General features: G+C 41.2%; 1 protein-coding gene across 2 annotated transcripts; it reads right to left on the bottom strand.

Annotated features, from left to right (window-relative positions):
- Positions 1-21,206: 21,206 nt before the first annotated feature.
- Positions 21,207-27,451, bottom strand: hscb (HscB mitochondrial iron-sulfur cluster cochaperone). 2 transcript variants are annotated; one of them, XM_071532795.1, is made up of 7 exons: positions 27,136-27,342; positions 26,963-27,008; positions 26,730-26,826; positions 23,395-23,484; positions 23,075-23,219; positions 22,415-22,462; positions 21,207-22,260 (listed from the first exon to the last, which is right to left on the bottom strand). In XM_071532795.1, exons 1-7 carry the CDS (start codon positions 27,203-27,205, stop codon positions 22,166-22,168), a joined length of 591 nt encoding a protein of 196 aa, XP_071388896.1. In that variant the 5' UTR covers positions 27,206-27,342; the 3' UTR covers positions 21,207-22,165. The 2 variants fall into 2 exon arrangements, with proteins under 2 accessions (XP_071388896.1, XP_071388888.1); XM_071532787.1 differs by having other exon boundaries at positions 26,963-27,451.
- Positions 27,452-27,472: the final 21 nt, after the last annotated feature.

The following is a 27,472-nucleotide window of genomic DNA, read 5'->3' as shown; positions in this document are numbered from 1 at the left end:
AGCATGTCTGATTTATCACAAACTGGAAGTGCTCTCAGTCCAACTAAAAATCACTTGCATCTGTGTTTATGCCGATTGAGAAATTGCAAGCAGAAGTTGTTGTTAACATTTGTTAGCAATGCTAGTGCAACTCAACATGGCTGAAAACCAGTTGTCACAAAATAATACTTGAATCGTTCTATATAGGGTTTAGAACCTCTCAGTATGTGCATTTTTTTTCCCAGAAATGTGGCCTTTAGCCTCTCAAATGCAACCAAATTCTATTTCCAATATAAAACAAACACTGATGTTGCAGTTTTTGGATGGAGAGAATTGACCTCCAGTTCTTCACAAATCAGATAGACTTCTTAGAAACCATATCAATCCATTTAAAGGGGCAGTAAGTTAGATTTTTACTGCCCCATAGCACAAAATGACCATAATATATCTGCTGGGAGTGGATAGGGTAATTAAATAATACCAGTGACTCATCGATTACTCAGCCAGGTGCTGAGATTTCTGGCTTTCAAAACCCATCCTGTTTTAGAACAAAAGCTCCCCACTCATTGGCATTTCAAGACACTCCCAGTCTTATTTTCAACCGCTCCAAGATGGAGCACGGTGCTTCGAGCGAACGACAACATCACACAACATTTCGTTCTCAAGCCAAAAAAGCAAATGGCAAAGCACTATTATTTTTATTATAGTATTTTGCATCGTAACCCAATGCATCTTCACTAGTTTCTGTGGGATCTCTTCTTTAATTAGCTTACTTAATTTAATTAGCTTACTCGTCTCTATTGGGAAAATGTGACTTTATTTATGTCAATTACAGGCCATCGTCCCTCAAGGGATGGAGACGGGTTGGGTGGTGGAGGCTGTTGATGATGACTTGTCAATGATGTTGTCATTCCTACTGGTTGCCAGTAGAGGGCGACAGAAGTCGCAGATTACTTAATGCACCTTTTAAATCACAATTTTAATGAAAAATCACTTTTTCGTCTTTGTAGCTCATTCTATCCCATTGGTTCACACTTTTGAATGCTCCCTTCCTGCATTATATCCTATCCTGACCTCTGGGCGCTGCAGCTAACCGATGATGTTTTGAATGATGATTGTTCCGCTGTTAAATATGAGGCTACATTAGGGGGCGTGCACTTCATAGTATGCACTTCATCCAGACATGTATGTCATATTGTATGTACTTTACAGTATGTACTTTATCTTGATATGTGCATGTCACCTGAGGGTTGTTGACAACAAAGCACGGAAACTCTATTATTACTGCACAGTATACATTACTGTGTGCTGAATGCTGAAATAAGTGTTGTCTGCTGTAACTGTGTTTAAGCTGCAAAACAAATTGCCTCAATGAGGACATCCAAGTTTTCTATTCTATTCTATTTGATTCTTATTTCAACAAGAAATGCATCACATTAAGGAAGTAAGATGCTCTCAAAATGCAGTTTCATTGTGATTTTAAGTTGTTTAAGCAGGTTTTAAGGTATGGTAATCACATCTGGCATATAGAAGACATTACTTTGCTTCAGAAATCAAAGTCAATCAAAGCTGTATGTGTGTGTGTTTGCGTATACTCTACAAACAACTAAATAATGATAAATAATAACTCTACAACTCTACATAATCATAGAAAGAGTTTGCTGCAGATGCTGTCATGTACCGGAGATCTTATCTTTGTGTGCGCAAGAAAGCATGAAAGTGTCGCGGTGCCAATGCATTATGTAACAAATCTACTGTGATTCTACTGTATCGCATAAACACTCTAAAGCCAACCGCTGACAACCACTTGAGCAGGAGCCTTGTTGTTGGCGGCCATTCATCTGTCAAGATATCAGCGACGCTCGGGTCCCTGTGTGTCTGCTACACTAGATTATGTCAGTTGCTACAGAATGTAAAGCCTAAATAAAGACAATAATGTGGTCTAAGTGAATGTGAATGATTATTCAAAAAAAATCGAGGTCTCCCTGCAGCCTCAATGGCCATCTACTCATTTATGCGCTTGCCATTCTACCATGTATGTGAAGTCATGTGGGATAAAAATTAATACAACTATGGTTGATCGTTTAAATTTTAATGGCGCGTAGGTGGGAGCTCGCACCGTTCTGTTCGCACTCCCAGAAGAGCTGAAAGAGCAGAGAGCAAACATTTTGAGTCAATAAACTGGAACAAATTTAATTCTCTAGCATTCTCTCATTGAGACATAGGGCCCCCTCAACCTTGATAAATATTTAATTTTTCTATTCAGATGTATCGGTGAACTTGGTGCATTAAGATTTGCCCTTGCATGGACACAGAAAATAAGTACATCGGTTATGGGAAAAAGAGAGAGGATAGATAAAGAGTGGATGGCTTCATTTTTATCTGAGTGTTTGCATCGGCACACTCATGACTAAACTGCAGAATTGGACAACTTGAAGGTAGGATGAATAACACTCACTAGGGCATTTGCAGTAATTGCACACATGTAGCCAACGCGTCTTGCAGTATGTGGAATATCAAATCATTTCTTTTCCTCACCCTGAATGTATGCTGAGACCTGTCCACCTAATTTTGCAGCTCTGGGACACTTGCTGCTGGAATGAGTAAGACAGAATGGGCAATCCACATGGACAGCAGATCCTCATCCCAGACAGAATATGTCAGTCATTTCCTTAACATAAAGCATAGCCCTGAGACCTGCCTGCAAGTATTAAATAGTTGATTAAATGTCACTATATTGACTTTGAAGCTTTTTTCTCAGTTGGGTAATATACTATATGTGTGATTTGTCTTCAGATTTTGACACGGCGATGGGGATCCAACATCTCTCAGACATTTTGGGAAAGTTTCTTCTCCAATCCAAGTTACCCAGGATTAAATTTATTCGGATCCCTGTTAGCTGCCACTAAGGTGACAGCTATTCTTCTTGGGGTCGACCCAGGTAGCCAAAATTTGCAGGTCTAGCAGGTTTTCACACCTGGACAAACCAACCTTCTATCTCCATGCCCTAAAATACGCGCAGGCAGTGGGCAGAAAATATACTTTGGCTAGCGGGTTAGAAAGCTTGTCTGGGACATAATGAAGCAGGCAACATCCTTAAGCCTTCCAGTTACCAGTGCAGAGCATTCCTCCCTATCTGAGCAGCATGTTGTCCCGCGCAGGCTAATGTCAACTCAGCTGTTACATCTGCCTGGGCCCTCCAAATCTCCCCCTTAATTCCTCCAGCAGGCAGCTGGAATCAGCCACAGGAACATGGCAGAGCTGGAGGAGCAGGCAGCTGCTGCAGGTGGCAGGCTGGGAAACGCAGTAATGTGGCATGCTCAGTGTGAATGAATATCATTAGCAGATATATAGGGAGATGTGCTCGGGATCTGCTAACAGCCCCTGATAATGTTAAAAAATGTCTTTTATTATATTTCATTCACTCTTAAGTGCTAAAAATGGTGGGTGACAATTTCTAATTATGTATCGTGTCCTCATATTGTGAGTGTTAAATGCAAATGCCAACACCATTTTTGGTGCTTTTCATTTTTTTAAGTTTTCTTTTTTGCTTGACTTGAAAAGATGACAAGGTCCTTCATGTGCTGCGTGCATTTTCTGCCCCCAGGGCCCATAAAAGCCATTCAGAACCCTTTATGTATTTTCAAAAAGGCGTAGTCGCCGATCTGAAAATAAAACTTTTTCTTAATTCTATTTTGTGAGATAAAGGGTTTTCTTCTGAGGGCAGTAATATATAGCAGGGCGCTATCAGTGCTTTTAATGGTTATAGCATATCTTTCTATGAACGTTTGAATGATATTCTTGTCTAAAATGCTTGCATTTGCTGTGCTAAGGGACCCACCAGTATTAGAAAGTACATCAGTGAGTAGAATATTTAAGAGATTTCAGGGAGAGCTGTGAAGATAAGGGTAATGGATGTAATAGTATACTAATCCAATTAGAGCTATTCCATTACATTAAATTACAGAACTTCACTTTAATAAGGTATTACCATGGGAGGGGTCATAGAGCGGCTGGGTTTCCATGGCTACAGGCAGTGGTGGTGGTAGTGTGTGTGTGTGTGTGTGGAGAGAGGGAGGGTAGGGGGTTGTAATGCTGATAACTGTTAATATAGAGTGTAACGTAACACCCACACACACTACACAGCATCTCGGCTTGACAATATTTCCCCCATCAACAGGCAAGTTGTTTTCAGGCAGAGAAAAAAGAGGGAGTCACACTAGTCAAAGCTATAAGTTCATATAATTGATGGACAGACTGTGAGATTTGTCCTAACAGGCAGGCAATAAATGAGCAGGTAAGATAAAAAAACAAAAAAAAACAACAACACACATTTGATTGAGATGTTCTGGCTCATCTTCCAGGGTGCCATGAAAAACCGAGAGAGAGCTGGAGGAAGGAAAAGAGAGAGAGAGATGGAGAGAAAGATCCATGTCAAGGTAGCAAACTGTGATAAGCCAGATGAGACCATCTGCTGAGGAAAATTACATTTCTCATGACCCACACCTTCAAAATGCAGCTAAGATCTAACATAGGACCCAGTGGAAATACACTGACAAACAACTCAGATGTAGCTAGGCTACACCATTTGTAAACCAAACAGCAACTTTATTTTCCTCACTTGCTGTGACATGAGTGACCTCCATTTTACAGTAGTGTATGGCCAGTTCCAAAACAACACTGCTGCATCACTCCTTCCTCTCCGAGAGCAATTATGTTAGACAGTTTGCAGACATTGAACTTAATACACTATGAACTTTGACAAGTAACATAAAGAGGGATCAGTTTCTTGTAGGGAATGGTGAAGAAGGTAGACTGGTGGCCAAAAAGAAAATGGAAATTCTTAAGACAGCAGACCAATTAAACATACTAATTTAGATCATTTTTCATCTTGACATATGCTAGAGAAGAAATAATAACACCAGTGATACTCAAATTAAGATTCCGATATTTCTGCTCAATAGGTTAAATTGTGTGGAAAATAACATCCATTAATTCCCATTTATGAACGAATAGTTTAATGTAAAAGTTTTTGGAAATGTGTGCACAAGAGAACACCCAGGAAAGCAGGATTTTATCCTGACTTGTCAAATGAAAAAGAATAAGATATCGTAACAGCGCTGTTTACCTCTCTGGCGGGCCCCTTGAGAGGCCTTGAAGTAAACATCAAGTTTGTCCAAAAAACAAATCAAGGGGAGGTGGCAATATGTGGAATGACACCTGCTGAATGAGCCTTTTCTGCTCCAGGTTTGACAAAGTATTTTGATATCTACTCTTCCTAGCTTAACTTTTTGGATACACACCGGAATGAACTTTGTTAGCTTGAGATGTGTCACCAGTTGTGCTTAAGCAGCGTGAGTAAAGCTGATGTGAACACCAGCAAACAATCCTCAGCCCTACTCTCCAACTAGCCTCACATCCGCTGCGGCTTCAGGACAACAGATGCAACAAACATCCAAGCTCACGCTGACAAAGTACATTTGAAGACGGGGCCCACGCTCAAACAATGATTCATATATCATAACATTTAGGAGTGCACCATATATCTGTATTGTCTCTTTTACACAAGCCTAATCACTGTAAAGTTTGGGGGCCATGGAATTACAGGATACAAGCATCATCAATCTGTCATTGTCTCTGAACTCCAGCTCTCCTGGCAGACATTCAGGCAGGGAATTAATCAAAAGAACCGTTATTGCCAAATTACTGACGTGGGTTCAAAGATGGATGACTCCTGGCTGATGCCAACTGACAGCTCAGAGAGTGATTAATTTCACTCCGCTCTGGTGATTGGCAACAGACTCAAACTGAAGATTGTGCATCACCGCGCCAAGCACCATCACATGTTACTTATTTTTTCAGCATCTGGAGTATAGCATCACTCCCAGCATCACTTTGCAAGCGGAGGCAGCTGCGAAGTGGACAACACATTCTCAGGAGGTTTCAGCTGGAAAGGCACTGAGTGAAGCCCAAGGGTCAGTGGCACAGCACTTTCTCAAAGGCCTCAATTTGAGCTGGTGACAGGATTGAGTTATGTGGTCACTGTCCTGTCAAATGCAATAAGGAAAGCAAGGCAGAGAAAAGCCCAAGGTTTTCTTCTTTCCGACCCTTTCTATAATACACGGGTCCAATACCTGCTGCAGGCAAGGATGCGGCTGTGATTTCATAACATGGAAAGACAGGTCCTCATCCCCTGCTTGGAACGTACTGAAAGAGGTTCACCCGGATATTACAATGCAGCTGAATAAGTATGTGACCTTTCCGCAAAAGGTCCATGTTGTAATGGACAGCCAATTCCAAATTGACAGCTTGAAAAAGTCAGACATTCTGGTCACAGACCTAACGCACTGTTTAGAAATATACAACTGCAGCAGATTTGTGAGTGGAGCTAAAACATTATCACCTTTTGATCTTTTGAGCCTGTTAGCCTCAACCCCCCTATCAACCCAGATATCAGTATTACAGAGAGAAGAGAGACCGATCAAATCCATTATCTGGCTTTTGTGTTTATCATGCTTTAAAGTTGCAGCAGGGGCTAGCGTTGTCATAGAAACAGCTGCAGTGGAAAAAGGTTAGATTGTTGTTGAACTTGGTAGGATGCATGGAGTAACGAGAGTCATCATTATGTGAGATATCAGCAGCACAAAGATAGAAAGCAGAGTGGGGGCTTTTTTCTTGTTTACCTGAAAAGCAAAACCTTATAAACGAGTGTGCTGGTGGCTGCAAATGCCTCCTCTGTATGAAAATGCAAGAGAATATAGAGAGACTCTCTATAGACAATACTGAGCTAACGCAATATATTGCCACAGGTGCAGGGATTTGGCTGAATTCCTGCATAGCAATAAAATTCAATGATAGAACTTTGTTTTCAGAGCTCAAAATTGGTTTGTACCTGCACCACAATGCAATCATTGTTGTCCCTTCTCTCCCTCCAAAAAATGAATGCTGTTTGGCCTACCTGCTGCAGTAAGCTGAGGCATGCTGATGTCTTTTTGCTTGAGAACTCGACATTAGCATTCACACCAGCTGGTGAGTTTACTGAGCAACCCTCCGACTGACGGCCATCTCTGAGACATTGGGGTGTTTGTAAAAAGAATGTGCGTTTTAATTCGGTTTTACAGAGAGACGACCATGAAAGTTCTGTCTCGTGTCGGTGAAAAGACGACTAGCCAGCCAGCCAATTCATTTAAAGCGGGAGGGAGGGCAGGATGAGAGGCCCCTCTCTCTTTCTTCCGCATGAGTCACACAGTTTTGCATGTGGCGATGACGGCTAGATTCCCTCTCTTATGGAGACGAGTGTATGCTAGAGGCAGTGGAAGGAGCAGATTAGTTAGTTTTCAGAGCTTTGTAAAAAAGTTTCTGCCTTCGGCCATTTGAGAGCCAAAATGTCATAGTGGAACCCAGAGCTCGATTAGGCACCACAGCATTACGCTATGCAAGGTATTCAGATGAGATGAGAAACAAATAGGCCAGATCTGCACCGTGGACAATGTGATTGCTGTGAGATAGGCAGTGGGGAGTATCTGCAGCACAGCGGAGGAGATAAGGTGAGGAGATCTCACCAGAGGCGAGTAGTGATTGCACTCCACTCAGCTGAATGTGAAAGGCTGATCTGTATTTCCACAGGCATACACCTTGTTTAAAACCCCTGGCTCTTTGCCTTCAAAGACTCCCCAAACTCAAGAACCACAAAGGAGCCTTTTGAAGCAATATCTCCTGGTGTTTCAATGGCACAACCAAGCACCAAAGATCCCTCTTAACTTCCAGATCCACCCGCAGCCTGCTGCTTCTTGGATGTTTAATTAAAATTGGACCCCACTTTGCAATGGGGATTATAGTCTTTAGAGCCTGAAATATTGTCAACATTGTAGATATTTGATACTTATTATAGTGAATTAGTTGAGTTAATGGGTGCAGACCGCCTATCATTTTGCCTTCTCTCATCAGGTCTGTATTGATCCCAATGCAATGCAGTGTCGCAATTCGCAGCAGAGGTTGCTTTGTGATTGAATACAGGAGAACCAAAGAGGATTTTTTTTTTCCAATATAGTAAAAATATCAGAATATAAGATTATGATGTGGGCTACTAGCCACAATTGCTACACAACAGCAAGCACATTTGATTGGAGCTGTGCGCAGGATCAAATCCAATATCATTTGGAGGAGTACATGTGACAAGAGGTTTTGGGGAAGGCAATTGATAAGGGGATTACTTGACAACTGCTTTTTGGTGGGCAGATTACCCATTCTGGGAAGTCAAAGGGATTTGATGATATGACAAGGGTCTTGAGTCACAGTGCACACACACATCCGCATCCGTGCACACCAACACAAACATGCTGTGTCTAAATGCACAGCTCTTTGCTTTATATTGCTGAGGAGAGCAGAGATTTCCCCAGAAATCTCTCAGCAGGGCCCATATCAAAAGCTTAGAGGAACTGCTTGCCTGCCGCAGTGAGTCTCACACCTCTGGGAATTCTCCACACAAAGATGTAGCCAAGTAGAAAGGGGGTATTGTCGTGGTGTGTTTCGATTTGACTTATAAATACATTCTATAAGGGAAGAAACAATCCACCAAAGCGCTTGAGACACTCACACCCATAGTTTTAATGAACCAAGTCCCCTCTAAAGTTGAAGACTAGAGTCCTCCTGCAACACATCAGCAGCAATTGGAGACAATCGTGGAGAAATTGCATGAATGCTTGGGGCCATGTTTAAAAAAGCAAAAGGGAAAAATAACAAGCATAACAACAACAGTTTCAGCATGAATATTTGTTTTATGCTGCCAACCTGTATTTACAATCAGTATGCGTATCATATCATGTCACATTAGCAGAGATTAGGAACAAGCCGGGTGCTGTATTGCTGTCACCATCAGTGCACTGCCAAAGTGTTCTAAATCTTTCTAAAGATCAAGTCACATTTTTGTGTGGAAGAATGTCTCAAGGAATCAGACTGTGCTACCGAGTTGTGTTTAAAGCTCAACGTTTATCAGAGTGTGCCAGTCATGACTGGGTTCAAACCGAAAACCAAATCAAAATATTTGCGCTGAAAAACTGAGCAAAGGAAGAGGAGACAAGAGTCGAAAACTCAGGAATTCAGCGAGCACATTTGTAGACATCAGGGGGGGATCGTCTGTGTGTGGAGTAACAGTTTTCAAAGTGGAATAGTTCTGAAGCGTTATGGGGGGGCACAGACATGCCTTAGTCAGGAGATGAGGGGAAACAACATAAGAACCCAGATTAGGGGCGGTATGAAATCCTCATGATGATAGATTATAATGGCATTACTACCTGGTGAAATACAAATACACACAGCATGCACTCAGGCTGGAGGTTGCTGTGGGAGGGTGGGACTGACACTCAGTGGCTGAGTCACACAGAGGCAGAGGAGGGGCGAGGATCACAAAGATTGCTGCTAGGCTGTGAGGAGAAAAGAGTTCGGCTCCAATGAGTCATCCTCCATTGGTTTTGACCTCTGTCAATCAGGGCTTTTATTGCCTGCTGTTCTCATCCATAGTTTAAGGTCTATAATGGGATTCTCTGGTGCCGTATCTGTTCTCTCATTATAAACCACAGTCTACTATTCTTCAAATAATTAGCTCCCTGTCAGGCGCGCTGCAAATGTGTTTCAATGGTTATATTCACACACCCACCTATACTTCAATCTTAATGGGATTATGAGAATACTATGATTAAGACATAGGTCATATGAACACCTTAATCTAATTATGTTACTTCTATTAAGGCCATATGGAGATTATTAATGCTACAATTACGACATGCAGTATTAGTCATGTTGATGGAGGGTTATTTCAAGTTCAATACTTTACTGCCATCTCAATTTGGTTGATTGGGATTTGCTTTGGCAAGCTCAAGAATGGTTAAAAATGAACCACACTGAAAGTAAGACACTTAAAACGCATAGAACACAAAGTAAGACATATGGTAGAAGCAATAAAATACCATGAACAAAATAAAATACCACAACTAAAATACCATAAACTTAGAAATATGCACCATGGGGATAAAAACTGTATTAAACAACCACTATACCTGTCACATTTGGATTTGGACATGTAGACACCACACTCCAGGTAAGATTGTCCTTCAATGATCTTACAAGTTGCAACACTTGTGACGCCCAATATGCCTTGACTTGTTAATTTATGGCAGCCTCAATCCCTTCATGCTATGAGTTTCAGCTTTGGATAGGTTGGACAATTAAATAACAATGTTAATACCAAGGAAGCAATGCAACTGTAGTTTACGACACAAAAGAAATGACTGGAGCAGGCACTTGATAACTGACTCAATGATCCCAGTATGCAAGACTGCATGAAAACTGGAATACAAACTGAACCTACTCTGCTACATGAATGAAATGAAATTATCTTCATAATCAATTAAAGGAAGGGTCATTTTAGACTATCAAGTGCATGTAAACAGTCACGGATTATTAGTTTCATGACGTTAACTGTTTTTTTAAATCTCATATCATAAGAACTAGCAACCCTAATTGCCGGGTCATGTAACCTGTGTAAAACATTGTAATTAAACCGGTGAACCTACTCCACTTATTCTCAGCGAACACTCCAAGAGCAGGATATTACTGTGCCTCATTCCCTGCTGCTCTGATTCCTACCCACTAAGCTGACCTAGCTTATTCTAAAAGCTGCATGGTGGCCGCCATGTACCTAGTTCATTTTGCCATGCTTTCCCATCCAAGTCAATTTCTCTGCTTGGCTGCAATGAGTTTTTTTCCCTTTCCTCTCTTTCAAACTCAATTTCAAAGAGTCCTGGGAGACAGCAGTGGCCTCAGAGTTGGTCGATCACATTTTCTCATTAATTTAAAGGCACCGTAGATGCCTTCCGATTACGACATGAATAATAAATAGGCCTGCTAGTCTCCATGTGGTGGGAGAGGCCCTGTTTAATTCACTGTCTATCCACAAGTATTAGGGAAGCTGCTTCTCCACGGTGAAAAAACCTCTGACACGACATTGTTGTTCCAGACTTAATAAACAACCAGTCAAGCGGTGTTACAAAGGGATGTAAAGCCCAAAGTCCACCAGATGCAGCACGGAAGCGGAACGGCCCGGGGCACGGGATCGGAACGGCTCCGGAACGGAAGGTAATGTACACCGCACGCGTTTGATTGAGTTGTATGCATCACCCGCAAGTCAGTAAAGCGCATCTTCACGCTTGTCAGACGCAAGCGGATCCGGCAAAACTAGACCAGCCGCGGAAAAAGAACGGAGCGGTAGAAACTGCTGATTCACATGGGTGTAAGTCTGTTCTGCATCTGGTGGACATTGGGCTTTACAGTGGACTGGGGCGCATATGAAAATAAATTAAAAAAACGCAGACATTTCATGGGTTTGGGTTTTGAAACTAGATTAACATCACTTGAAATTTTTCATGTGGTATGATGTTTTGTTTTCTTCAGCTGTTCCCCCACGTCAGCGTGATTTATCGGTTGCTCATACCAAGAGCCTCGATCTGACTTTAGCTCCATTTCCCAATTATAACCACAAGTAATTAATTATTAGGGCCCGAGCACGATCTCGTGCAAAGCCCTATTGAAATTGAAGGAATTATTATTATTAGGGCCCGAGCACGACCTTGTGCGAAGCCCTATTGTATTTCGTTTGTGGTCTTTTTCTTCTTCGCTCAAATAAATCGGACTTTTGAGGGCCTAAACGTGCTTGAAAACTCTCCGAACTTTGCACACGAGTCAGAAGTGGTGAAAAATTATATATTTTATGGGTCTTGCACATGGGCGTGGCAAAACGGCTCGATAGCGCCCCCTACAAAATTTCAACGGAGTATCCCTCGACGTACGTTTGTCCTAGACTTACGAAACTTGGTAGGCATGTGTATCATGTCCAGACTTAAAAAAAAGTCTGGGGGTACCATGCGCCTAAAACCAACAGGAAGTCGGCCATTTTGAATTGATTGTGACATTTTTGGGCGTTTTTGGCCATTTGCAGGGGTCGTACTTTAACAATCTCCTCCTAGGCGGTTGATCGGATCCACGTCAAACTTGGTCAGCGTGTATAAAAGACCTCAACGATGCAAAGATGTGCGAAGTGTGAGTTTTCGTCACACAGTGTGGGCGTGGCGTCGAATTTCCATGTTTCGCCACGAAACAGGAAGTGGTTTGTAACTGGCCTGTACATGGCCAAATCTGGCCCAAACTTCACACGTTTGATTAGAGTCCCGGCCTGAACACATCTACGTGCCGATATTCGGTTATAGTCATAGCGCCACCTACTGGCGACAGGAAATGCCATGTTTTATACTGTGGTGTGCTACTCCGAGCGGCTTGGCCACATCCACCTCAAATGTGGTCAGAAAAGCCGTAGGACCTTGATGACGCTTCGTGGTGAAGATCGGGAGCATTCATCGCACGGCGTTGCGGCGAATTTCGATGTTTTGCCGTGAAACAGGAAGCTGCGTTAACTTGAGTTTACATCGTCCGATCTGCACCAGATTTCACATGCTGGTCAAGACTCCAGGCCTGAGGACATCTACAGGCCAGTTAGGAGTCATAGGCATTGCGCCACCTACTGGTGACACGAAACAGGAAGTGGGCTGTAACGCGACTGTACATGGTCAAATCTGGCCCAAACTTCACACGTTTGACTAGAGTCCAGGCCCGAGGACATCTACATGCCGATATTCAGTTATAGTCATTGCGCCACCTACTGGCAAGAGAAAACAGGAAGTGGGTTGTAACGTGACTGTACATGGTCAAATCTGGCCCAAACTTCACACATTTGACTAGAGTCCCGGCCTGAACACATCTACATGCCAATATTCAGTTATAGTCAATGCGCCACCTACTGGCAACAGGAAGCTGTGTTAACTTTAGTGTGCATTGTCCAATATGCACCACATTTCACATGGACAAGAGTCCAGGCCTGACGACATCTACATGCTGATATTCAGTTATAGTCATAGCGCCACCTACTGGCGACAGGAAATGCCATGTTTTAAACTTTGCTGTGCTTCTCCTAGTGGGTTGACCAGATCCACCACAAATGTGGTCAGAAAAGCCTTGTGACCTTGATGATGCTCAATAGTGAAGCTTATGAATTGTCCATTTAACTCTGTTGCCATGGCAACGTAGTATTTGTCCTGAAACAAGAAGTTGTGTTGAGGGATTAGGGGTGCGTGAAAATGCACAACACTTGGCACATGCAGTAGAAGGGTAAGGATTTCTAACTGGTGTGGGTCATGAGCTTGGCTGAGGCAAGATGGCGCCGATAGCGTGCCCTACAAAATTTCTACAAAGTTGCCCTTGCGGAACGGTGCACCTACCTGTAAAAAGTTAGCAGGCTAATGTTAAATGTTTGTAAAGACTGTAAATCTTGTAACATCAAAGTTTATTAGTAAGGTGTATTTATTCATAGCATGTTATAGTATGAACAAAGTATAACCCAATCCATGTAAAAGTTATAGATATTGCTGAATATAGGAAGCACAGAAAAAGTAGAGACAATTAATTGAGTGAAAATAATCTGGGCTTTCATGTACATGCCAAAACATCAGCAGGACACCGCAGGGAATCGAACCCCATCCTAGTAAACCAGGAGTACCAATACCAGTGACTTTTGCTTTTTGACACTACATGGAAGGTAAAGCAAAACCTACATTACAACAGCATATGAGTGGCAGCATTTCATATTATGGCATAACTGTCCTGCATTTGGTTCACCAAATGTGGTGACTTACATAATTAGTGCAGTTTTGAATAAGTGCTACATTTGAGGTAAATGTTTGTCAATACATGTTTTAGTTGTAAATGCTGTTGTAATGCTGGAAAAGAAACCAGTGTTACGAAAGTTAATCACAGTTGAGTGTTAATGTATTAAGTTGCAACAAGTTGTTTTAGTGGCATGGAAGTTAGTGACAGTTGGTAGAGACAATCGGGGGGGAAAAGGGTTTTCATGTAAATGCCAAAACAATCAGCAGGACACTGCAAGGGATCGAACCCCATCCTAGTAAACCAGGAGTAGCAATACCAGTGACTTTTCCTTTTGGACTCTACATGGAAGGTAAAGCAAAACCTGCATTAGAACAGCATATGAGTGCCAGCATTTCATAGAAAGGCATAATTCTACTTCATTTTGTTCACCAAATGTGTATAATTACATAATTAGTGCAATTTTTGGCAACGTCCACGTTTTTACACAACATTACACGTGCGTCCTTCCCCAACAACAGCTGTGCAGCCAAACATGTATCATACACCTTAACATGCTGTCCACTTATTAAATCCAGCTTGCCAGTTTTCTTATTTACAAAATCCTGAGCAGCTATTGTGACATATTCAGGACATGTCCTAAATAGTTGCTCAACATTATGCTCTTCTACTTGACTATTTGTAGGGAATATGTGTAAAGCTGAGCTGACTTCACCGGTTTCACAATGTTTCAATATTTCAATGTCACTATTTAACATTGGGGTCCCTTTTGAACGAGTTCTTATCCTGTTCAACAAGTCTGCAAACACACGATCTTTCTGCCTAACTATTTCTTTTAATTCCACAACACTAAATAAGCTAGACCACAAGCTGCTGCCTACGTCATCGACATACGCCGCATACCGAAACCCTCCTCCACAACCGCTTTCGCGACACTGGCCGGTGATGGCTTCGAAGACACCTCCACCTGAAAAAAAAAAAACACACTTGAATGAGTTGCATACACAAAATATGTTTAGCTACACACATTGCATGCAACCACAATGACATCTGTTGGCATTTCAATGTGTACATTGGATGCATCCTGGACTATATAAAGGCCACCAGCAAACCATGTATTTATTAATGAGCACAAACATTGAAGTGTTTTTAATTCTAATTTATACTGCATTAACAATGATAGTAAACTAGCTATGCACAGCCATTCAAAAAACACACAAAGTACACTAACCTCCTCCTTCACAGCCACTTTCACAGCCCTGGCAGGTGATGCTTTGGAGACAGCCCCACGACGCTCGCTTCTGGCTCAACCTACACAAAAACAGCAACTGAGTGATCTACATAAACACCATACGTTTATTTACACACATTGAATGAAACTACAATGAGGTCTGTTGTCTTCATGAGTACACTTGATGCTACCTAGCCTATATAAAGCACCAACTACAACTATTTACTTAGCACAAATAACATGCAAGTGTTGCTTTCAATTCTAATTTATACTGCATTAACATTGACACTGAAATAGCTGTGCATGCACCGTTCAAATGACACAAAGTGCACCAACCTCCTCCTTCACAGCCCTGGCACGTGCTGGCTTTGGACAGACCCCCTCAACGCAGGCCTCCACCTACAAAGAACACAATTGAATGCGCTGCATACACCAAATAAACCATGCCTCTTGTCATTGTTTCACAATTAATGTAAAACAATTAATTACTAGATAGTACAAACATGTAAAAATACTGTTGCAACCAATCTACTCAAACTGTACAACAAACAATTTCAAATATGTTAATACTGCATTACAACCAAAAAAACAAACCTGCTTCTCTGCCGATCTCCTCTTGGAGGCAGGTGGTTTCCTCTGCTGTTCCACCTTCGGTTTCTAATGTAAGAAAAACATCATAAACTTTTTAAAGCCATATTTGGGGCATAGCTCCTTGTGGACAATATAAGCAATGTTGCCTGTTAATAAAAGTGTGTCAGACAAAGGACACCGTTTACAGTAAAGCCTCAACCAACAGATACAATTTGCATTCAAATTACCTTTCTGCCTTTTGGAACACCGGTGGACTGCACAGGGCTAGTGAGAGCCGATGGAACGACTTCCTCCATCGCGTCCAACATGGCACTGCTAAACCTGACGCGTGTTAGCGGGATGGAACACTCCTTCAACACCTGTGAAATACAAATGCAGAAAGACTATTGCTTACAATTTGTCTGGTCAAAAAGCAAACCACACACATAAAATCAATAAACCTATCCTAATTGTTTACAGTAAAGCATAAATTTAACAAACCTGCTGCTGAACCATCATCCTTTTGGATGCACCACTGGACGGCTCATAATATAATATCATATAATGAGAAATTGCATAGTTTGTATTAAACAAATAAATACCCTTTGACCATTGCTAAGATGAACTGCTTAGAACATATCACATCAAACTCTCTCCCGTACAATTACAGTGTGCGACCTTACCTTCCTGCCGCGTCCAACGAGTGTCCACTCAAAGGGGTTTGGTGGTGGACGTGGCACGCTGACCTCCCCTTCACGACCACCTTCGGGGAGAACCGTGGCGGTGACGCCCTGGGAGGAACCACTGGCGTTGGCGCTGGTGTCTCCAGTTGCTGGTAAGCGAAAATCCACAGCAACTGCACGAGGACCTCCATCCCCTCACTGTTGCTCAAGTGGACCTGCAAAGTTATTCACAATATTAACACACTGACATTTGAGTCTGAATATGTATCCGTCGTGTCAACTTGCCATATCGACTACAAAGACGTTTACATGGCACCGCATATTCTACTTACACCATCTCTGCTCCACAGCTCAAGGCGGTTCAAAGGGAAGTGCTCAGCCACGTAGCAGTACTTTACACCTAACAAATATCATCAATTATCGACATATGAATACATATATTTAAACTCTGTGCTGTTTGTTAATTACAAAACCATTACAAATATTATGGAACATAAAATATCCATTCAATCACTTAGCCTAAGAACATATACCCTGTTACTATACATAACAGACACATCTAGACAAATACGTGTCACTGCACTTAACTAAAATCTTTTCAAACTTACCCATACGTGCCACCATGCGATGAAACTCCTGATGCAGGAGCTCCTGCTGATCCACCTCGATGTTCAGCCGCGGAGGAAAGTCCAGGACAAACACCTATACAAAACAATACTTGTTCATTACAAAAGGGCATTATTTCACAAAATGTCATACCCGTTACTACATACATAGTTCTGCAACAGCCGAATCCATTATAGTACAAAAGACATACTAATAATAAATACAACAATTAGGCTTACCGTTTGCCAGCGACTGCAGACACTAGCCAGGAGCCTGGCAAAGTCTGCCCCTGCCTCGCCAACCGTCCTGCTGGCTGTCAGGTTGTTGCTCGGGGCCAGAAGGCAGACTGCGTCGGGTGTCCGAGGCACGACGGCGTTCAGCACCTCGGTCCTCAGGTCAGCAGCGGCGGCCCCCGGGGTCGACATGACACCAAAGGAAAGTCCTCCCTCTGGCATCTTCACGAAACCATCCGCAATGGCTCGTAGATGAGTCACCGACAACCAGCACAAACTGGAAAAACAGATACATTTGCTTTAAAATGCAAGCTGTAAACATTCCACAAATCAATTACTTTGATCATGAGTTCTACAACAATAATACCTTCTTGTCTAGTGACTCGACTGGAACGACCAGCTTGTGGCTTCGTCCGGTTAAGGATGAAATCGGCCACTTTTGCACTGCATGGCGGTAACCTGTACCCCTGCCTATTTATACACAGACAAAGACAACCACTACAACTTAGTCAACTTTCACAAACCATAAATCATCAACACAACTACACACCTCCTAGTAGGACAACTGTACAAAACCCACGGTAAAAGAGTTTACACACATGCAACAACACTCTAAACACAAAGGAACACATTTACTGAGAAAATGGTTGTTTACATACGTGCACTGCTGGTGTTGCAGGGCTGCTGAGGTTCCACGTCCACAGCACACCACCCTCCTCTTGGCGGCCTGGGAACGACGGTACCCCTTGCCTCGTGGCATCTAAAAGTATACAGGCAAAATTGCTTAGAATTAACTTTTGGACTGCAATAATTGGACAATTACATTGTGTGATACATCTGTAACTACACAACAAATCCTTCTTCAACACACTAACATGCTACTAACTTACACCAAAAAAACAGCTAGCCATCTATCTAGCCCGCTAACAAGCTAGCACTGGCACGTGTTACAGCACTATCTAGCCCGCTAACCAGCTAGCCCTGGCACGTGTTACAGCACTATCTAGCCCGCTAACCAGCTAGCCCTGGCACGTGCTTTATCGCAATAACCTAGTTACCACTTTGTACTTCACTGGCAATTACAATATACTCACTGTGCATCCACACCAGCTAGCTTATAAACACTGAATCACATATCTCTTACTACAGGGGAGCTAGAATAGAATTTTCACTTCAGTTGCTCTGATAAAAACCCGTCCACAGCCTTAACAACACGCTACTAACTTACACCAACAAAAACAGCTAGCACTGGCACGTGTTACAGCGCTATCTAGCCCGCTAACCGGCTAGCCCTGGCACGTGCTTTATCGCAATAACCTAGTTACCACTTTGTACTTCACTGGCAATTACAATATACTCACTGTGCTTCCACAACATGCTTTCAAATTCTGACTGAAAGTCAACCCTTCGGAATCCGGCAGGAAGATGGAATCTGTCCTGGTTGAGTGACTCTCGGTTGATGGCCGGTAGTCCCTCAGTGAAGATCCGACGAGTCGACTTGCTTCTTTAGGCTTCGGGAAGATCTGCTGTTGTAGTAACAATTTAAATGGCTTCTGCTCGGTTAAAGCTACGGGAGTCTCGACTTCAGAGAAGTGAAACTGTTGTCTGTGTCCAGAGCTGACCTTTTATCCATGGCTCAATACTGCGCTCGCTTGCTGATTGGTCCGGGCTTCTATTGCCGTTTCTATTGGCAGCTATTATTCCCGCCCCCTCAGAGCAAACGAACGTCAATGAGGGGGTGTGACAACTATGTCTGTGTGTGAGGGTGTGTGGGTGTGGGGATACTTACCTACCGATACACAGTATCCAAGAAAAATACATAAACAACCAGGATAAAATTAAAAAATAGAATAGTAAGCAGTAAGATCCTTTCTTACAGTTTTAATTAAGCACAAAAAATGATTTGACATCACACTTTCACTAGACGTTTACAATTGTTCAGCACTGGATGTCAATCAATTTTTCAATGTACTTGTGTGCTCACTCTACACTTATAGGAATGCAATCTCTTTCTTGATGCAACTTACAGAAAAAAAACATCCACACTTGTATGTATGCAACAACAGGAATCCACTGGTGGCTGGTACCTAGAAAATAATAATCTAAACTAAATTAATCTCATTCGTAGTGTTGTTGTTTTTTTACTAAAGTGGCACCACCAATGTTGTCATTGTAACTTTTTAAAATGTGAGGTGTACTATAAGACACAATGACAACCTATCATCACATATTTAAGTAAAGCAACAAAAATACTTTAGGACCTACAGCATTTTGGATATTGACATTAAGGTATTGCTACAAAACAACAATTTAACATGGTATGGGAAAGTATAGGAAGTACTGGCAATCATCAGTTTGTCTGAGATACAAGGAACAAATCACCTACAGACAGGATTAACCTCACAAAGCCCACTGCTAAACTACTGCAACACAAATTTCTATAGTTCATAAGGTTTTTGGTGTACTAGAGATTTCTTTTACTCCTTGCCTACATTACTGTCATGGGATAATACTTAACTAAACTGTCATTTGTTTTTAACCTGATGATTATAATCTGTGTCACATGACGTTAGACAATTATTGGCAAATAGAGAAGCTATGTGAATAAATAGTATAGCATCACAACACTGAAAGTCAGCATATGTATAAAGTGAAACCCACACAACCAATGCTGCATTAAATTCACACTGATACTCTAAAATCTTGACACCAAATATATATTTACCTCTGCAGAGACACAAAGCAGGAAACACTGTCTTTACAAAAGCGGAAACTGATCAAAGATTCAAAATGTTTTGTCTATTAAACTTTATAACAGCTCATTGACAATGGTCACATCCGTTTCTTTTCTAAAGTATACATCCATGCAAGACTGTGATCTTCGCTCCATACCCTTGAACATAGCACCAAAACATTAATTTTCATTCCGATTCTTTGTCCACAACAACCAAACACTATATTAAACTAGGACACTTTATTCACCTGATAAAAACTTTAAATTCTGTGTCTGTGACTTTTCCACTACTAGTAAACCTTCTCAGTGAATAGACATTTGCAGCATCTCACATGGCCTGCCTGACCTGACTCACCATTCATGATGGACAATACAGATGACTCACCATTCATGTAGGACAATACAGATGAAACCATTACAAACACAGATTTACCTTGGCTGACAATAATTGCCCATTACAAAACAACAGCTTTCAGCACCATGTCTGCCAAAATCTAATGCACCATTCATATAAATGAGGGGAGATTACTGCTTATTGTACCACTAATGCCTCACTTCACACTAGTTTCTAAACCACTTGAACTGCACGTGTGTCTCAATAGCAAAGATGACAACTTCTGATTAAAGGATTCTCTTCCTTTCACTCCTTTAACCACACCCACACATTGTCTCTGCAACTTCCTCACTGCTTCTAACCTTGTATGTGATCTGAACCTTTTGCCTCTAAATGCCTTCTGTTTTATAAAACATCTCACTTCCATTTTCACAATAATGCACCATCACAAAGTACAAGAATGTTTATCATTACTTTTTCTTTGTCAACATTGATCATGATAAGCTGCCATTGATAAAGGTCTGTGTATGATAAATAACACATCCCTGTTCAAAATGTATACAAACAAGAGAAGGAATTGACAGCCCACCTGTCCTGAAGGACACACTCAGCTCAGGAGACAATACTGCAACTTCAAACAACTTTAGCTCACTCCACACTAGTATGTAAAAACACATGAATAACTGCACAGCGTTTGTCACACAACTGTACATGGTCAAATCTGGCACAAACTTCACACGTTTGATAACACTCCAGGCCTGAACACATCGACAGGCCAATTGGGAGTCACAGTCATTGCGTCACCTACTGGCAACAGGAAGTAAACCTTGTGTGACAATCGCCACATGATTTACATGGAATTTTCATGGTGTGGGCAACGTCGACCGGTCGGTGTCCGGTAACGCCGCCGCGGCTACGACACACCCCGACTGCGGCACACCCCGACTTGCACACGGAGGCGAGGGCCCGCTCATCACTGCTTGCAGTTTTAATTTTAACAATAACTTTATTTATATAGCACTTATCAAAACAGAGTTACAAAGTGCTTCACAGAAGACAGCTTGGATAAAAATAAAAGAGATAAAACATGGAATAAAACACTCCAGTCAACATATAAGAGGGGGGGGGGGATAAAACATTTATGGACAGTGTAAAATCAAGTTTTTTAAAGGAAAAGTAGCCTAAGTCTGAAAGGTTTTTAGAAGAGATTTGAGGTCATAGCCTGATCTCCTGGGCCGGTCAATACAGAGTAGGAGTCATTATGGCGGAAGCACAGTTACCCTTAATCTTGAACTGTAGTATTCCTCTACAGTGCTGAAAGTTTGAATAATTAAATGAGGAGGAAGGTGGAGGAATTTACATTGTGATGCAACAATCAATATTCTGCAGGGTTTGTCAATGTACATGTTATTCTTGAGCCAGAAATTACAAGGATCACAGATCTTTGGCTCTACAACTAATCTTCATTCAGTGGAGTCTTCCTGATTATCATAGCATTAATGCTACATATAAAGCTAACATTAATAATTCAAAAGGTTGTCTTCTTCAATAAAGGATTTCCTTCTGGTTTCAAATCTAGTTGGTACAATATGTACTGCTCTTCTTCCTGCTGTGTTGTCAAGGTGTTATGTCTCCACCTAAAGGTAACCTGAGGAACTGAAGGAAGGTCCTGCGTTGTGTGAGCCCCACATGACACTGCTGAACTGATAGGCAGGATAATCATATAAAAACTCTGAGCAGCATTTTAATCAGAGGTAATTACAGATCTCTGCCATATTTAATGATGCATTAGGTCTAAGCGGATATGATTAAGCCTGTGAAACTTGTGTTTCAAGGGAGATCTGCATCCAATTACACACTCATAATATCTATACATTTTTTTCATCAAAATGTAGCCAGTTAAGTACAAATAACCTTTAATTAAATCGTCTACTATCCATTGCAGGTAAAATAGTGCATTCTTTATTTGTGACTTTGAATGGAAATAAGCACAGGGAAAATGTACAATAAAATGTATTATAGTTTCTGTACAAGATTTTCAACTGGCTAAAAATATCAAAAAGTGCGACAAAGGGGAAGAAAACTTCACATGAGCTCAGAAAGTTTTTCCTTCACTTTCTCTTCAATGTTTGCAAAGTATTTCATTTGGGCAAGCAGTGCTTTGGCGGCTTGAAGCTCTCCTGATAAAAAAAAACAAAAAAAGCAGAAAAGTGCAAAAAGAAGTTCAATCAAATGACTCACTCAGCGACTTGAAGGAAAGCTTCACAATAGATTAAAAACAAAAATGAGTGGGAGGAGAAGCAAAATTTTCAATGCAATGTCTGGGTATAATACCTTTACGAAGGGCAGCGTCTATTTGCTTTGTCAAGTCTGTCAGCTTCACTGCAAGTAAGAGGGAGAAAAGTTACAATTCTGCTTGCTGTTAACAAGCCGTAGCACATATGGTGCATGTTTTTTTTCCAGAACCTCAAAAGCACACTTGCCTCTGAGAGTGTAATTGCTTGATTTGACATGAAAAAAACAGAAAAATCAAAGACACCTATAGTGCTAACACAGGGTGAGTTTGATGTGTGTGCCATCCAGCACATGGGTACAATGTATTTGTTCTGTTTACAAAAGACAGGCAGACACAAACACATAGATACATGTGCATTGTTTTCGTCATTTATGGATCTTTTGCTATTTATAAACCTTGCTGTGCTTTTCACTTCAACCATTACCAATTATGCCCATTCTGCTGCACTGGAATAATTCTTAAGCAGCTCTGAATGTTTACCTACTGTGTGTTCATGCCATACAGCTCATCTTATCTGCACTATGTGAGATCCTGTCTTGTCCTGCACCTAATGTGTCAATTGTACAACTGTCTTCTAATGTGTCAGCACCCATTAACCGGGTGCAGTTTCTTGTGCACCTGTACTACTTTATGATAAAGACTCTAATCAAATCAAACCGGAATTTCACTCAAAAAACTGAACTGCTATAGTCTTTTACCTTTTGTGTTTTGGCCGATCTTATTGGCTTCTTCTGGGGTCTGTGCTTCATCAAGCACTTCATTGATCTCCATCAGCTCCATTAGAAACTCTGCATCAGCCCCAGAGTCTGCGCCCTCTTCTATATGCATCCCCTCCAGCTCCAACTGAAACATACGATGCCAGTTCACCAAGCTGACCTACACCTTTAAATACATTTCGCTACTCTTGTGTTAGAGATGGTGAGGATGCTTCCTCAAATCAAGTGATCAAGAAAGAAAGAGCTTACAGCTATGGAAATAAAAGACACATTATACATTGAGTCAGGGACTTCAAACTCACCATGTAAAGACCACGACTCAAAGGCTTGAGCAGAGTCTTGTACGCTGTGTTGACAAGAGCCGACTGGTTTTCTGAATACTCCTGTTCTTTCTGCAAAGGAAGATTCTGTTTACCGTACCACTAATGACAGCAGGTTCAATCCATATCCATTCATAAAGAAAAATCTATATTATCAGCATTTTATTGGCCAATATACTGTGCATATGCCTTTGGAAAACAAATATTCACACTCATCAAACTGCCACAAACGTGAGTAAAGGGAATTACGTCAGAGTTATCTCACACCTTGCCATCCCAATCTATATTTGAAACGTGACTCAATTTGCACACCGCCAAATCTTAGGTGATATTGATAATTATGCGTATGACAGATACAGCCACTCTTTTGTAGTGGAGCCGTCTGGGACCCTTCAACGGATGGAGGTGTAAGTTTGACACGGTAGATGTGGGGAAACGAGGTGGGGAGGAACGGGAAAATATCTTGGAAATGGTTGGCAGATCGAGTACATTTTGTGGCTGTCAGGTCTGTCAGCTCTTGTGAAAATCAATAGTCTCAAGCTGTGGCCCATGGGCCCGTCGTGTAGAGCTGTTTCTGTAATAACAACCAATGCAGTAGGTGACTGCCTTGTAGCCTTGTATAAGTAATGAGTTTTTTTATATATGATGAAGACCCCCGAGGCTAGAAGATGTCTAATTAAGAAAAATGGCCAGAGGTACTGATAAATAAAACAGAGTCAGTACAATATTGGACAGGTTGTGGGGGAGGAAACCATTTAGGCTACCGCTCCTTTCTTTCATCCTGCTGAATTTGAGTTTGCCTTTCATATCACGTCATGACACCATTCTTTGTGGTGCTTTTCCACCTGAGTGTACAGAATTAATTATGTGCGATGCAACACACTTCCGTTCTTCCTTGTACTCATGCTGCTTATTCTTCTAAAATGCCATTCGATTAACTTTAACGATCCACAGGGGGAAACTGGGTAATGCGAACACTTTGTCAACCATTTACTTCCTCATAAAATAACCTATAATCTCTTCCAACTTTGTGCAGATTCTTTGGGACAAGTCTGCTATTGTTTCTTTCTGCAGCACTTTATAGATAAGAATGGAAATGACACAGCAAAAAGGACACATGTGCAAAGTGCGGTACATGTGCAAAACCCTATTCAATTTCTATGAGCAAAACAATAAATCAACATTTTCTGTGGTTGCGTTTTCTGAGTTCTAATAATTTATGTTAAATGTATATGGTGTAAATAATTTGACATTACCTTTTCATTGTTGTCAAACAACAGCATGATCACTAAAATGTTTTTTTTCTTGAAGTCTCAAAATGATAATATGGCTCCTCTCTTGAACGGAAGTTTGCTAGCTTGTTAGCATTTTGTGATTTCCGGAAAAAAAAAAAAACATTTTAATGATAAGGCAGTTCTCTGATAACTGTGAAAAGGTAATGACAAATTTTTTACACCATTCATAAATGATCAGAACACAGAAAAAGCAACCACAGAAAGCGTTGATTTTTTGTTTTGCCCATAGAGATAGAGTGGGGAATATCACTTGCACCGCACTTTGTGGGCATGGCCTATTTGAAACATTAAGCCATTCTTATCTATACTTTTTAAAGCTGCACTAAGAAATTATTTTACGTAGAAATACACCTGTCTTATCAGCCTATATCATGAAGTGGGGCTGCAATAGAGAAGAGCGTCTCATCCTCCCTGTAGATTCGGCCTATTTGTCTAAATGAAGTTCTGGTGTTGGGCATGGACACTTCTCCACCCACATGAAGTGATGAATCGAAATTTAAGAGCAAGAGAAATACAAACTGTCTCCTAAACAGCAGTGAGCAGCGCTCTGTCCAGAGAAAGCTGGACTCACCAACGTTAGATCTTTTCCTCTCTCATCCCTTTGGTTTCCTTTGGTATAAAGCATCACAGAGCGGCCGGTTGGTAAACATGAGCGTGTTGTGTGCAGTTTACTCACGTAATGTTACACTGCCATTTGGAGCCGCCAACATGTGGATTTGCAGCGTGCATCTTTAAGATATTTTATTTATTATAGGTAAACATTTTCACATAAACACGAATGGTAAAATGTTCTCATGAACTTCAGTGGAGGGGGATGATACCAAAAGACTCTAGCAGAAGCTATCAAATACATGCAAGTCAACATACTTCATAAACCGTAGTATATGTAACTTGATTAGTTGCTTTTGGGTATAGTTTTGATACTGTTCATATTTTTAGCATGGTTGCAAAGCATCACACTTTAGTTCTTCTACTTAATATTCATCCTCTCTCCAAACTTTGTCAGCAAACTTCTTTATCATACTTTAAGCTAAAAACTTGCTTTCAGCTTTGAACTACACAGACTCTTTGGGACATGTAAGCACTTATTTCACTCTTCAGTGCTCTTCAAGTGGAGCGGGCTGATGACACTAGAAATCCACTTTAGCAGGAGTTATGAAATACACGGGGAGTCAACACGTGTTATAGACAACAGCTGTGTTTTCAACTCCATTAGTTCCTTTGGAGTATAGTTGTGACACTTTTCATATTTGTCAAGGCAGATTTTACTGTAGTCACTGCTTGTTTACTTGTTAACTACTCTTACATACTTTACACAAAAACTCCTATTTTTCCTTTGGACTTAATGCTTGTATGCAACTTTGTCATCCTACTACTTATACTTTTTGAATAATGTTACTTTTTAATACTCCACTCATACGATTCCACTGTATTTAAACCTATTTAACACTCAGTTTGTCTGTCTCTCTTTTTCGTTTTCAATGCTCTCTCATGTTTTCAGTTGTTAAACTTTATATACTGGATACTTGTGTACTATTCCAATGGTCATTAACCTTCACAGTGCTATACTGTATATAAAGTACTGTACAGATAGCTCATTCTAAACAACACTACAATTCAATTCTGTGTTTTTACTGCGTGTTCTTTTTTATTATGTTTTATATTTTCTTTTAGGAATTTTTTAACCTATTTTACAGTATGTTGGCAGCATAACCAGCAGTAGTAATAGTAGGCTACTAGTAGTAGTATTTTACTGTGTAATGGCCCGGGATTGATCTCAGAATTAATAAATGTGCTTGATAACTGAAAATATAGTGGCCAAAACAATCTTTTGGTACAAGGTACATCAGATTCCTCAGTGTCTATTATGTATGTCAGCTGGTCTCTCGGTCAAACCATGCTGATAACCCAAAGGCTCAGACACAAGGTCCTGTGTCACACACCAGTACTGATAGACATTACAGCCTCTTACTCAACCGATCCCTATTCACATTCCCCTCAGCAGCAGAAAGCTCTCCATACCACAGTTTTCTGGCTGAAGTTGTCTGGATGCAGTGACCGCTGGAGCTGCACGTATCTTCTCTGCAGCTTCTGTGTGTCCAGTGTGAATGAGTGGTCACTGTCAAGATAAGCAACCAATGGTATACATTAAATGGAGCTATAGCTTTATAGTCAATTCATAAATGTAAGGTATTGCTGTACATCAGACACTGAATAAACAACAATATATTTGGGTAATACCAGATTTCGCTCACCAATCCATGATCTGGAAGTGTGATACCTCCTCATCTGGGGGTTGGACTACTTTGCAAGACATGCAGAAGAATGCAGGTGCTTTGTCAAGAGCTTGCTTGCAGTTCCAACAGTTCAGTTTTACTTGGGCCGTACAGTAATTCCTTAATGAATTGACACCAGTCTTGTATATTACCTCTCTCCCCCGTCTGAAGTTCACTTTGCTGTGCCTCATGTCCTCCTTGGAGAAGGGGGTAGAGTTGCATTTTGTTGCATATGTAACAGCTTTAGATAAGCATTGTCGGTTCGTCATCAACCAGTTTGAAGGCTGCAAACCCCGTGATGTGCAAATAATCCGCAAACTGTTCAATGACAGCATATTGAACAGGAAAACGCGAGTTTTATGTCGTAGACTCAATCAAAACATACGATATTCCTCCTCTAACATAAACAGGAGAAAGAGGAAAAGGATGATTCTTCCTCTACGTTGGTTAAACGCGGCGCACCGTCACGGCGCCACCAATCGTCTTGGC

The sequence above is a fragment of the Centroberyx affinis genome, unplaced genomic scaffold (genome assembly GCF_046629955.1).
Source record: "Centroberyx affinis isolate AG114_WGS23_722 - 3 ecotype Tasmania unplaced genomic scaffold, CSIRO-AGI_Caff_v1 ptg000155l_1, whole genome shotgun sequence".
Classification (NCBI taxonomy): Eukaryota; Metazoa; Chordata; class Actinopteri; order Beryciformes; family Berycidae; genus Centroberyx; species Centroberyx affinis.
The sequence above is the reverse complement of the archived record's forward strand: the minus strand, read 5'-3'. Positions and strand labels throughout refer to the sequence as shown.